Here is a 13,878-nt window from a genome sequence, read left to right as displayed (position 1 = left end):
TAGGAGGAAGTAAGTATGGTCTTGTTATAGTTGATGATTTTTCCCGCTTCACTTGGGTATTCTTTTTGCATGATAAGTCTGAAACCCAAGGGACCCTCAAGCGCTTCCTAAGGAGAGCTCAAAATGAGTTTGAGCTCAAGGTAAAGAAGATAAGGAGCGACAACGGGTCCGAGTTCAAGAATCTTCAAGTGGAAGAGTACCTTGAGGAGGAAGGAATCAAGCACGAGTTCTCCGCTCCCTACACACCACAGCAAAATGGTGTGGTAGAGAGGAAGAACAAGACGCTCATTGACATGGCAAGGACGATGCTTGGAGAGTTCAAGACCCCCGAGCGGTTTTGGTCGGAAGCTGTGAACACGGCTTGCCACGCCATCAACCGGGTCTACCTTCATCGCCTCCTCAAGAAGACGTCATACGAGCTACTAACCGGTAACAAACCCAATGTATCGTATTTTCTTGTTTTTGGGAGTAAATGCTACATTCTAGTGAAGAAGGGTAGGAATTCCAAATTTGCTCCCAAAGCGGTAGAAGGGTTTTTGTTAGGTTATGACTCAAATACAAAGGCGTATAGAGTCTTCAACAAATCATCGGGTTTGGTTGAAGTCTCTAGCGACGTTGTATTTGATGAGACTAATGGCTCTCCAAGAGAGCAAGTTGTTGATCTTGATGATGTAGATGAAGAAGACGTTCCAACGGCCGCAATACGCACCATGGCGATTGGAGACGTGCAGCCACAGGAACAAAAGGAGCAAGATCAACCTTCTTCCTCAACAATGGTGCATCCCCCAACTCAAGACGATGAACAGGTTCATCAAGAGGAGGCATGTGATCAAGGGGGAGCACAGGATGTCCAAGGGGAAGAGGAAGAAGCACCCCAGGCCCCTCCAACTCAAGTTCGAGCGACGATTCAAAGGAATCATCCCGTCGACCGGATTTTGGGTGACATTAGCAAGGGAGTAACTACTCGCTCTAGATTAGTTAATTTTTGTGAGCATTACTCTTTTGTCTCTTCTATTGAGCCTTTCAGGGTAGAAGAGGCCTTGCTAGATCCGGACTGGGTGTTGGCCATGCAGGAAGAGCTCAATAACTTCAAAAGAAATGAAGTTTGGACACTGGTGCCTCGTCCCAAGCAAAACGTTGTGGGAACCAAGTGGGTGTTCCGCAACAAACAAGACGAGCACGGGGTGGTGACAAGGAACAAGGCACGACTTGTGGCAAAAGGTTATGCCCAAGTCGCAGGTTTGGACTTTGAGGAGACTTTTGCTCTTGTGGCTAGGCTAGAGTCCATTCGTATTTTGCTAGCATATGCCGCTCACCATTCTTTCAGGTTGTTTCAAATGGATGTGAAGAGCGCTTTCCTCAACTGGCCAATCAAGGAGGAGGTGTACGTGGAGCAACCCCCTGGCTTCGAGGATGAACGGTACCCCGACCACGTATGTAAGCTCTCTAAGGCGCTCTATGGACTTAAGCAAGCCCCAAGAGCATGGTATGAATGCCTTAGAGACTTTTTAATTGCTAATGCTTTCAAGGTTGGGAAAGTCGATCCAACTTTATTCACTAAGACTTGTGATGGTGATCTTTTCGTGTGCCAAATTTATGTCGATGACATAATATTTGGTTCTACTAACCAAAAGTCTTGTGAAGAGTTTAGCAGGGTGATGACTCAAAAATTTGAGATGTCGATGATGGGCGAGTTGAACTACTTCCTTGGGTTCCAAGTGAAGCAACTCAAGGACGGCACCTTCATCTCCCAAACGAAGTACACTCAAGACTTGCTAAAGCGGTTTGGGATGAAGGACGCCAAGCCCGCAAAGACTCTGATGGGAACTGACTGACACGTCGACCTCAACAAAGGAGGTAAGTCTGTTGATCAAAAAGCATACCGGTCCATGATAGGTTCTTTGCTTTATTTATGTGCTAGTAGGTCGGATATTATGCTTAGCGTATGCATGTGTGCTAGATTTCAATCTGATCCAAGGGAGTGTCACTTAGTGGCTGTGAAGCGAATCCTTAGATATTTAGTCGCTATGCCTTGCTTCGGGATCTGGTATCCAAAGGGATCTACCTTTGACTTAATTGGATATTCAGACTCCGATTATGCTGGATGTAAGGTCGATAGGAAAAGTACATCGGGGACATGCCAATTCTTAGGAAGGTCCCTGGTGTCATGGAGTTATAAGAAACAAACTTTTGTTGCCCTATCCACCGTTGAGGCCGAGTATGTTGCCGCAAGACAGTGTTGCGCGCAACTACTTTGGATGAGGCAAACCCTCCGGGACTTTGGCTACAATCTGAGCAAAGTCCCACTCCTATGTGACAATGAGAGTGCTATCCGCATAGCGGACAATCCTGTTGAGCACAGCCGCACAAAGCACATTGACATCCGACATCACTTTTTGAGAGACCACCAGCAAAAGGGTGATATCGAAGTATTTTATGTTAGCACCGAGAACCAGCTAGCCGATATCTTTACCAAGCCTCTAGATGAGTCGACCTTTTGCAGGCTGCGTAGTGAGCTAAATGTCTTAGATTCGCGGAACTTGGATTGATTTATAGCATACATGTGTTTTATGCCTTGATCATGTTCCTTATGCATTTTGTTGTTTATATATGGTGCTCAAGTTGTACAAGCACTCCCCGGACCTCATAAGTCCATGTGTGAGTGATGCACATATTTAGGGGGAGATGTGCTACAACTTGACCCTTTGAGACTAACTGTGTGCTTGAGTTTTCTTAATTTAGTCTCAAAGGTGAATTGAATAGGAAAAGGTGGACTTGGACCATGCAAGACTTCCATTGCACTCCGACGAGAGGGTAACTTATTCCAAGTTCATCTCCATGCTCTTATTGCCTTTTTATTCTCAACTTGAAGATGTTGGTGAGGCAATGGGGTTCTAGGGCCAAGATTGATCCCGTTTTGGTGCTTGATGCCAAAGGGGGAGAAAATAAGGCCAAAGCAATAAATGGATCAGCTACCACTTGAGAATTTTGAAAATAGTAGAATAGAGCTTTTGGTTTGTCAAAACTCTCTTGTTGTCTCTTTTGTCAAAAGTTGGCCTCTTGTGGGGAGAATAGTTGATTATGGGAAAAAGTGGGAGTTTTTGAAATCTTTGATCAATTTCTCTTGGAACAACTCTCTTTATGTCTCAACAAGTGTGTTTGACTTAGAGATAGGAAATTGAGGTTGATTTGCAAAAACAAACCAAGTGGTGGCAAAGAATGATCCATATATGCCCAAAAATGAATCAAAACAATTTTGAGTTCTAATTTGTATTGATGTTGCACTTCCTTTAGTTGCTTTTTATTGTGTTGGCATAAATCACCAAAAAGGGGGAGATTGAAAGGGAAATGTGCCCTTGGGCCATTTCTAAGTATTTTGGTGATTGAGTGCCAACACAAGTGGACTTAAGTTAATCTATGCAAAGTGATGGACAAAGTGCAAATCAAGTAAAAAGGTATGTTTCTAAGACTTAGTACATTGTTTTGTAGACTAATGTATTGTGTCTAAGTGCTGGAAACAGGAGAAATCAAGTTGGAAAAGAGATGGCTTTGATCAGCCAAAGACAGCTCGGTCTGGGTGCACCGGACAGTGTCCGGTGCGCCAGGCCGGCGTCTGTCAACTGGCTGCTCTCGGGAAGCAATTACCGGTGTACGGCTATAAATCACCGGACTGTCCGGTGGTGCACCGGACTGTCCGGTGAGCCAACAGTCGGCCCGGCCAACGGTCGGCCGCGTAATCCGCGCGCGACGCATGGCAAGAGCCAACGGTCAGAAGGGGCACCGGACTGTCTGATGTGCACCGGACAGTGTCCGGTGCGCCAACGGCTTCAAAGCGCCAACGGTCGGCTTCGCCAAATAAGGAAAGAGATCCGCACCGGACAGTGTCCGGTGGCGCACCGGACTGTCCGGTGCGCCAGGCGACAGAAGGCAAGAATTGCCTTCCTGGAATGCTCTCGACGGCTCCTAGCTGCCTTGGGGCTATAAAAGGGACCCCTAGGCGCATGGAGGAAGACACCAAGCATCCTTGAGCATTGTTGATCACTCACACTTCATTCTTGCGCACTTGTTCGACATTCTTAGTGATTTGAGCTCCGTTCTAGTGAGAACCTTGAGATATTGTGTTGAGCTCAAGTCTTGATCTTGTGTGTGCGTATTTGCTGTGGTTTTTGAGTGTGTTGCTTCCCTCCCTTACTCTAGTGCTTCATTTTGATTCTTATTGTAAGGGCGAGAGACTCCAAAGTGTGGAGATTCCTCGCAAACGGGAAAGAGTAAAGTAAAGAAGATCACCGTGGTATTCAAGTTGATCATTGGATCACTTGAGAGGAGTTGAGTGCAACTCTCGTCCGTTGGGACGCCACAACGTTGAGTAGGCAAGTTTTGTACTTGGCCGAACCATGGGATAAATCCTCGTGTCTCTTGTGCTTGTCCTTACTGTGTTTATTGTGTCTCACAAGAGAACTCCTCTCTAGCCACTTGATCTTATTGTGCTAACTCCTAATCAAGTTTTGTTGGATTAAGTTTCAAGTTTTTACAGGATCACCTATTCACCCCCCCCCCCTCTAGGTGCTCTCAAGAACTTGGAGCTATTTTGAAGGGGTAAGATTTTAACTCCAAGTTATATTATTAATACATATCACTTGTTATTTCAGATTTTTCATTTGTGAAGTATCAACAAACTTAGATTTGCATTTGCATTTTTATCTCTACTACACCTTAAGGGCACAACGAGGGCGTCCACAGGCATCACCGTGCCCCCGCGCGTGTCTTCCTTCCCCGCATCCGACATACCGCACGCACGCCAACCATCGCCGCCGGGAATTCCGCCCGCCAGCCCGCGCCCGAACTCATGTGCCTCAGTTTTGGTCAAGTGAAGACGATGATCTTGGTGTGTGATACCTGCCTTTGAGTTTTCATATGTTACCTGCTGCTAACATTACAAATCCATCTAAGGATTAAGGGAATCGTGCAGGTCAAAGAAAATTGCCTTGGAATAGTGCCATATGTTCAAACGGAGAAGTCATGGTAAGAAATCCATCTAAGGATTAAGGGAATCTTCCAGGTCAAGGATGTGTTCGTTGGTTTTCATGCCTTTCTTGCCTTGGATGTTTCTTTAGCATAAGTTCTCCCAACCCAAGCAAATCAATGTGCTTTCTCCCCTGCGCGCCATCTCCCATTTAATTTTCCAACTGGCGTCCACACAAAGAAAACTCTGCCAGTAGGCCAAAGTTTTGTTTCATCACGCTCCCTTCCTTCTATAAATTGTTGCCCATGGACATTCAGACCCAGCCAGTCACAGCATTCTTCTTCCTCCGCACATAAACCTTCTCCACCTTGTTTCTTTCCAAGCCACCATGGCCTCCAAGCTGAGTTTCAAGAGGGCAGACAGCATCGCCGAAAGCATGCCCGATGCGCTGAGGCAGAGCCGGTACCAGATGAAGAAATGCTTCCATAGGTGAGCCTACCTTAGAAGAAGGCATCATCATATATATGGATCGAGAGGGTTCACATTTGCAGTTCTGAAAGCAAACAAACAAATTTTCAGGTATGTTTCCAAGGGAAGGAGGCTCTTGAAGAACCAGCAGCTCATAGAGGAGCTGGACAAATCACTGGATGACAAAGTCGAGAGGGAAAAGCTTGTTGAAGGCTTCCTGGGTTACATTATTTGTTCCACGCAGGTGATCTCATCTCGCGTTAACATATTTTGCAGTAATTATTCAGTTTTTCTGGAATGGTCCTGTTCCTGTATTAACAGAACAAAAAATAACACAACTCTTATCTCTGCAGGAAGCAGTGGTGCTATCGCCCTATGTCGCATTTGCTGTCAGGATGAATCCTGGCATCTGGGAGTATGTCAAAGTTCATTCTGATGACCTGTCGGTCGAAGGAATCACACCCTCTGAGTACCTCAAGTTCAAGGAGACATTATATGACGAGAACTGGTCTGCATTCTTCACCGATCTATGAGCCTATACATACATTAATCACAGATGTGTTGATGGAAATTGGAATTGAGAATACATGCCTTGACATAAATAAGAACCTGTTTGTTGTTTGATAAACTAGGAAATAACTAAAAATTATTTGGACAGAGACATCACAAATATAAGAACCTGTTTATTGAGAATACATGGCTTATATAACCTTTCTACCATTAGCACAGGCTCATTGCAAGTGCTAGCGTCTACACGAGTGATAGGACTGGCGGTGCACGAGTACAAGCGCCTGAGCCCGAGAGACCACGACCCTCAACATCATTAGGTGATGGATTGATGATGATTTTATGTAATCATTATGCACTGAATTATCGAATAATTTGTACGCCGTCAAAACGCACGAGCACATTTAAAACATATTCATGTTGCTAATAGTTCATTGTGGGTGTCATAATTGATGGTTCAGTTTATTGCTTTTCGACATGTGAGATTGTGATTGCAGACTGTAGTGTTAAACTATTCATATTCTGCTTGCTTTTGCATATTGCATCGCTGTCCTTTTTTTGGAGTGACTGCATTCTATGGATATTTAGGAGCATCATGGTCTCATATTTGGAGAGTTTTGCTTTCATATTTGAGTAGGAATTTTGGATCGAGAAGAACAAGGGAGGTTTCTAGAGAGAGTATCGAACTCAGAGAGAGAGAGAGAGATGATACTGAAGCCACCTATCCACAAGGTACTTTGTTTTTGTTTTCATTTTTCCATAGTAAATGTACTCATTAGAAGGAGCGAGATGGTCTAACTAAAAATAGTTATTTGAGTAGGAATTTTCTTATGTTCTTCAACAAGACAATAATCTGATCTTATACTCGTTATTCTTTTTCGGTTAACATTTAATGTATTTATTTTGTTAATGTCTTTCATGTACCCTGTTGCGCACACTGCATCTCATCGATTCTTATTTGTGTTGCTATAGTCACTATTTCGCAAGATCGTCGTGGCCCTATCGAGAACGGAGATGCTCTTAGCGAAGCAGGAGGACATGGTGGACGTGAACATGAAGCTAAAGCTGACTTCCAGCCAATCCAACTAGCAGCAGTAGGCGGGGAGTGGATGCGCCTGCTAGAAGAGTGCTAGCTCCGTGCATACGCTCACTCGACAAACGTGTGTTGTTAACTATTGAATATAGTGTTATAATTACTATCCTTTATTCCTGATGTTTGTTTTGTAGCTGAAACTCACATGGTTTTCTCATTTCCATCTCGATTTTGTATGTCGTGACCACGAAAGACCAAATGTTTTCTTGCGGTTTCTAAAAATATAGCTCTCCATTATTGTGATTGTGTGCCGTCGCAACACACGGGCAATGACAAGAGTATCTATTTATTCATGTTCACCTCAATTCATCTGTGGTGAAGTGGATTATGATATAAATTAGTTAATTTTGTATCCTAATTCATCCTAACCTTATTAGGAGCCTTTTTGTTATAAGGGAATTTTCCTTGTAAAATTGAACTAATTTCGGTAAAATTTGTGCAAGTTCTAATAAATTTCTGCATTCCAAACATGTCTCCTACCGTGTATATAAGTGCATCCAAGCAAGATCGACACACATTACTGCTAGATACGATATGGCATATAATTCTTTGATAAAAAATCTCTGAAGGCTCACTATCTCTCTACACTTTTCTACCCTATAAAGCACCTGTTTTTTTGGTTTCCACCGTTGTCCCTTTTGCAAAAAAAGTCATTATACTTCTTTCTAATCTAACTCGCGGTCCAAACATGTGTATCGTGCGCGAAGCGTATAGGTTTGTTCATCTCCGCTACTTCTCGCCTACCATTGGACCCTTATCTATGGATCGTGGGAAACCACATAACCCCCAACACGATAGGAAACCACACGCAACGCAACGCTCCCACATAGTACCACCTTACAGTCTAAAAGAGGACAAGCGACCGAGTGAACTATAAAAAAGGGTTGGATATCAACTATGTATTTTAGGTTTTGAGAAATGTCCACAAATTTAGAGAAGTGTAGTTGTATAGACTTCTTTCAATCAAGACTACTGGGTGTAATAAAGATTATTCTTACTGCTCTCAGACATCAAGATACAACACTGGATTGAAGGATTGATGGTCAAGAATGCTGAAGCAGCAAAAAAGTATTGTTATTATAGCAACGTTTTTTAATAAACAAACTTTGTATGACTATTCTTACATATATAGAGATTAAACCAATGAATAGTTAAAGGCTATGGCAAATATGCAGTTTACCGGGAAAAGAAAATTTCCATTCAACTGGTCGTTTGGTCTATAATTTTGACTATATAGATGAACCCGACAAGCAAGTCTGGAGCGCGGTTAGGATCAAGAACATATCAATTTCCAGTCTTCAAGGTTACAACCAATTGTCTCTACCAAGTTCTATAGGCAACTTAACTTTGATTAACAACACAACACATGGCCATATTTATATTATTGTTGTACTATTTTTTTACCGTTGCAACGCACGGGCACCCACCTAGTATTTATCTAATCTACTTACTTTGTTCCCTAATTTCATTCAAGAGATCCTGAGGAAAAGAGTTGGGTTTCCACCGAGCTGAAACAATATAATATACTGATGGTTCTAGTAAACCATAACCATCACTTTTAGCTATTGGGCTTCCATTTCCTACAAAACAAAAGAAGATTTAGTTACGATTGGAAATAACATTTTTTTGTATCTTCATCCATAGATCCTTTACTCATATTTATTCAATCGGAATACTTAATCCAATGCAAAATTATGCTTCGCGACTACGTAATCACGTTGTTGCGCCCAGACGTGACTGCTGTCTTGTTGTCGTTGTGCTCCTGTGTCACTATGCAGGGTAGGTATGCGCATTAAATTCAAGTGTCCCCTGTTGGACTTCGGGCGTGTTGTGTCCTCTTTGCCTGAGACGGGCTCAGGCGAGACATATACGACGGTTCTAGGGCGAGGTGTCCTCGAGCGAGGTGGAGATGGGGCACCTAATTTGTGAGAGGCTCGTGCAAGGTGGAGACTTAACCGAGACGAAGATTTTGGAGGGACCTCGGGAAGGGGTCTTGATTAGGATGTCGTTCTTATGGGGTAGACCCCCTGTGGTGGGCCTCGGGCGAGTAGGTGACCTGGTCTCTTGCTTTCGAGGGTTGCGTCTAGGCAAATAACCTTTCCTGAGTGCGTTTAAGAGGCGTAATCTGGGTATCCTAAATATCACCCCGACAGTAGCAAAATAATTTTATATATATTTTCAATTTCTAACAATTTTTCTATATCTTATTTATTCTCTAGAGAGTCATTCAAATTTTATATATTTGACCAGAGAAACCCGAAATAGAAGATGATTATATTTAGCTAACCATTTAAAAAGTTGTTGGATGACATTTTTATTAGGGTTAATTAATTGTGTGCAATTATACTTTTTCTGGTTTTAATATATGCTATTGAACTTTTTTAGCGGGTACAATTGCCATTAAACTTCTTTGATTTAGAACATGTCATTTTATACTGTTTAATCATGTCTGTGTATCTTTATACGCCTTTTCATTTCTCACCAGCAGCCATGCACAGCTAAAAACCGACAAAACTGACCAGTTTTCCTTTTAAAATTTAAATCATTGGTTTACCGCTAAAAACGTCGGCAGTAACCCACTATTTTCCGTTCGGTTTTTTGTTTCTTGGCGATTTCAAATTTTAACCGATTTATATTCACAAATTCAAATAAAACAGGTTTCACTGATTTCTCAACGATAACTAGATATTTTCGCAGATTTTTGTTGTTTTTACTAGTTTTCTTTGTTTTTAACCTAAAACGCTAATCGTTTTAAAAAAATAAGAATATAATATATACTACAAAAATAGTTATCTTTTTATCATATTTTTTTATTTTATATATTTTTTAAAAAAATAAAATTTGAATGAAAATTTAAAAACAGATGGGAAACCATTTTTGGAACCCACTGGTTTCGGGAAATCGGCCGATTTCCTACCGAAAACCATCGATTTTATTTTCCTTGGGTACAATGGACTAGGGATATAATCAGATCGAATACAGACGGATATCACTGAAATCATATTTGTTTTCATATTTTTACTCGGATTCGAATTCGAATACGAATAGCTTCGGATACAAATACGGATGTTCTCGAATACAAATACGGGTATATGTGTGTCGAATACGGAACTAATCGGACACGGATATTGTCGGTAACGAATTTTTTGTCGGATATCGTGTAAGACATCATTCCACACATATCATGGTTATAATCATGTATCCACTACTTGAGTCCAAACATTTTTTAGTATTATATGTGTACATATGTCACGTTTTTTTTTTGTAAAAAACATGAATTTTTAGCCTATATGCGTGTTATTAATTTATTTTGTATAAAATCATTAAAATGCAAATAAGTTACCAAAACTAATAAACATTCTATAAGAATATAACCTCAAGTCTCCATATGAAAATGATAAAGTGAACTTGGATAATTAGAGTGATTTCTCATGTAATTCACACAAGTGAAAGTGAAATGAAAGAAACACTACAATATTGTGGATTTTATGGTCCAAATATTTTGGAGGATTATATGTGGACATATGGTATGCCTCCATAAATTTTCATGAATTTTTGAGGCTATTTGTGTATTATTAATTTCTTTCTACAAACAATCAACAAAATGCACACAGCTATCCAGATAAGATATCCGGATATCCGAGAAGATTTATCCGAGAAAATATCCAGATATTCGATATCCGACGAATATCAGACATATTGTATTCGAATTCGATATCCGAACAAAATATTCGTATTCGTATCCGTTATCCGAAAAAAGTCCGGATATCCGAAAATTCCATCTGAACCAGTGTTCACCATCTTCGAATCCTGATCCGAACGGATATTTTCCGAACCATATTACATCCCTACAATGGACAATACAAAAATATATATACCTGTCAGTGGGCATGATTCAGCGAAATCGGTATAAAATGGCGTATTCTAAATCTAAAAAGTTTAATGGCAACATTAGCAGCTAAAAAAGTTCAATGGCATATATCAAAACCAGAAAAAGTATAATTGCACACAACTAATTAACCCTTATTACAAAAATCTATATTTATATCAATTAAAGAGTCTTTTGGATTTGCTCTTAAACAACATCTTTTAAAGCATTTGCCAAACTCAACGTCACGGCCTGTGGAGCCAAGGTCCCACAACATCAGTGCCAAGTTACCAGGCCACACCCAGTCACCCACAACGCAGGCCTGAGATCTCGGCGCCAAGGTGCTTTACCTTGTCGCTGTGGGTCACGGCACCAAACCCTGGGTCCAAAATCATAATTAAGATGCCCAAGGATCTAAATGTGAATATATTTCATAAAAAATGGCTAAAAACTAGAAAATAGGCACTGCACTCAACAAAAGCCGAAATGGGGCAAAGGCATACTGTAACCAACGAACCAGCAATGCCTTTCATAAGTGATGTATCATGCTGAAAAAAAGAAAACTTTCTAAATTTGCTTCTTGTTCTTACATTATCAGATAAAAATATACAAGGAGGATTGCATCGCCGTACAGCAGATCGCTTGACTTAAAATAAACCACTTAAGAAACCCCTACACAAGGATTGAAATGTTTAGTAACCCATATTCATGTTGGTAGGAAGTTAGTATTGGAATGGAGAAACAAAAACCAGGAGCATAAGTTACCAGAATCCAGAAGATGCCTTTTCTTCCCTGCATCAAGTATAAGAAAAATAATTTCAACATCTTTTACATTGTTGAAAAGGTATCCAGAGCCATCACCCTAGAGAAAGATGCGGATGCCATTGCCCACATGACACATTTTTTTCTAAATGCACTACACAAATTTTATGTACAAACAATTCTTTTATTTCAGGCCATTCCTTTGCGAGTCTTATAAGACTATGCTTCAAGACCTACATGAAAGATTATTCAACTACACCAGAGCTATGTTGTATGATAGCACTACATGAAAGATCATTTTGAGTATAGATACAGTCAGACTTCAACAAGATAAAACTCAGTAAAACAGAAAAAGTCCCTGATATTACACAAAAGTATGCAGATTTGACCGCAATCGAATCACACACAAAAATAAAATTTGCCATAAGGATTTGAGAAAATGGAGTTCCAGATTATAGAAACCATCCCCTTTATTTAAGGACTTACCTTTTCAATCATTAGAAATCTACTACCCTCCTCTCTCCTCTTCTCTTAGCATTGTCGTGCGCTCCTTTCCTCCAATGGTTCTTGCTCGAGGTCCTTCCTCTAGTGTTCCTCCCTCTCAAACGCACAAAAACCCGGTGTTCAGATCTAGCTTGTGCTCTACCCCCCCCCCCGCTCGTGCGCAACTCTGACGCCACGTCGGCACTCTCCAATGGACGAGCGCTAGCCATCAATGTGTAGATCCGATGGTGGCCATGAGTGGATGGAAGAACTTTGATTGAGAAAGTTTTTTGGTTTTCCCCCTTTCTTTGAGGGGTCGAAGAAAGATTTTAAGGAATTGAAAAAAATAATAGGGAAAGAAGACTAAGGTTGTCCACGATAGATCATGTAAAATTGGCAGAGTGAAAAATAATGTAGATGACATTGTTTGCAGAGTGAAGTTTGAAATATGGGATGAGATAGGGTAGCTATTACAGACAGCCTAAGAGCAGGGATATGTTGGACCTATTTATTTTCTACCAAATCCCGTTTATCACTGGTTATAGGGAAAGGAGATTAAAATTTTCTCTAGTGAAGATGCTCTAAGGTTGCCTTGTATAAATACTCGTGTATTCTCATACCTAGCAATCAATCTAATTGCACGTGATTTACCTTGCTTATAGTTAGGTCAAAGAGGTAGTTTGTCATATGATTCAATGTGTCTTATTAGCAGAGTTTGTAAAATTGCAATGGAATACGGATGCTGCTACCCCTGCGCCAGGACTCCCAGTCCATGTTTGCCTTCTTGTCAAACAGGCGATATGCCTTGCTTCCCGCTCAGGACTTGTTCGGTTATGTCTGGATCGAAGGAAATTGGAGGGGATTAAATTCCTCCCTAGTCAAAATTGAATAGAGGGGGATTTAATCCCTCTCAACCCCCTTCGATCAAGATGCAACTAAACAAGGCTTTAGGGCTTGTTCGGTTGGAAAGTGGTCGAAGGGGATTGAATCCCTTTCTAGTAATCCCTCCAATTCCTATGCAACCGAACAAGGCCTTAAAGAGGCAATATACCTTGCTTGCATCATAGGAATATCATTAGGGTGCTCCTGTCATCCATCTTGGAGAGGTACAACCCATTTTCCTTGACGTTCTAGATGCAGCCAAAGCTGTGGAAGGAGACATTAAGATTCCTTCCATGCCATGCCTCAAAGGGCCTCACACCCATCAAGCTCTTCATCGGCAAGCAGTTTAGGATGAACCTTGTGTTGATTGCCCCGTCCAAAAACACTGGCATTTTCTTCACCTTCATCATGCAGTGCACCAACAGGGTCACGAGTGCCAAGAAAACAGGCCCGCTCACCTGGCCGCCAACAATAGAATGCAAGAGGACTAATGGACTCGCTCCGGGGAAGAGGCTACACGAGGTATGAGGAAAGGCCCGCCACCTCCATATCTTTTGTGTAAGCGTTAACTTTATGTCAGCACTCAGGAGACAACGCCAACAGTCCAAGCTCCTCTGGTTGTCATCGCGGACAGGGGAGCTGATGAAGTACAAGCTTCAAGGCCAAAGAGGAGGGTTAGGCCCAGTAGCCGGGTGATGGGCCCAGAATGGGTGCATTAGATTTGTGTCTCGCTAGCCCAAGAGTATTATATATGTTTTGTCGTATCCGAACTGGAGGGAAACAAGAAAGAAAATATATATCTACTATCATCTTCTTCCCCAAGCTCCCTCTCTACCTGCTTCCTCCTTCCCA

At 41.6% G+C, this 13,878-nt stretch overlaps 2 protein-coding genes across 15 annotated transcripts in view; one reads left to right on the top strand and one right to left on the bottom strand.

Moving 5' to 3' along the window:
• Positions 1-5,336: 5,336 nt before the first annotated feature.
• Positions 5,337-5,964, top strand: LOC109945741 (sucrose synthase 5). The gene is made up of 3 exons (XM_020552085.1): positions 5,337-5,452; positions 5,543-5,675; positions 5,785-5,964. Exons 1-3 carry the CDS (start codon positions 5,352-5,354, stop codon positions 5,962-5,964), a joined length of 414 nt encoding a protein of 137 aa, XP_020407674.1. The 5' UTR covers positions 5,337-5,351.
• A 4,454-nt stretch (positions 5,965-10,418) lies between these two features.
• LOC100382527 (uncharacterized) overlaps positions 10,419-13,878 on the bottom strand; it is a 31,604-nt gene continuing 28,144 nt past the window's right edge. For 4 of the 14 annotated variants that reach the window (XM_035967030.1, XM_020551654.3, XM_035967034.1 and 1 more), the window contains 3 exons: positions 11,665-11,693; positions 11,490-11,571; positions 10,419-10,879 (listed from right to left, as the gene is read on the bottom strand). In XM_035967030.1, coding sequence (XP_035822923.1) covers positions 11,494-11,571; positions 11,665-11,693 — 107 coding nt within the window. In that variant the 3' untranslated portion in view covers positions 10,419-10,879; positions 11,490-11,493. Of the gene's footprint in view, positions 10,880-10,982; positions 11,279-11,489; positions 11,572-11,664; positions 11,694-13,878 lie in introns of those variants that run through there. The other 10 variants (XM_035967035.1, XM_020551653.2, XM_020551655.2 and 7 more) reach the window with 8 other exon arrangements.

Source organism: Zea mays, chromosome 4, assembly GCF_902167145.1.
Source record: "Zea mays cultivar B73 chromosome 4, Zm-B73-REFERENCE-NAM-5.0, whole genome shotgun sequence".
Taxonomy (NCBI): Eukaryota; Viridiplantae; Streptophyta; class Magnoliopsida; order Poales; family Poaceae; genus Zea; species Zea mays.
The sequence above is the reverse complement of the archived record's forward strand: the minus strand, read 5'-3'. Positions and strand labels throughout refer to the sequence as shown.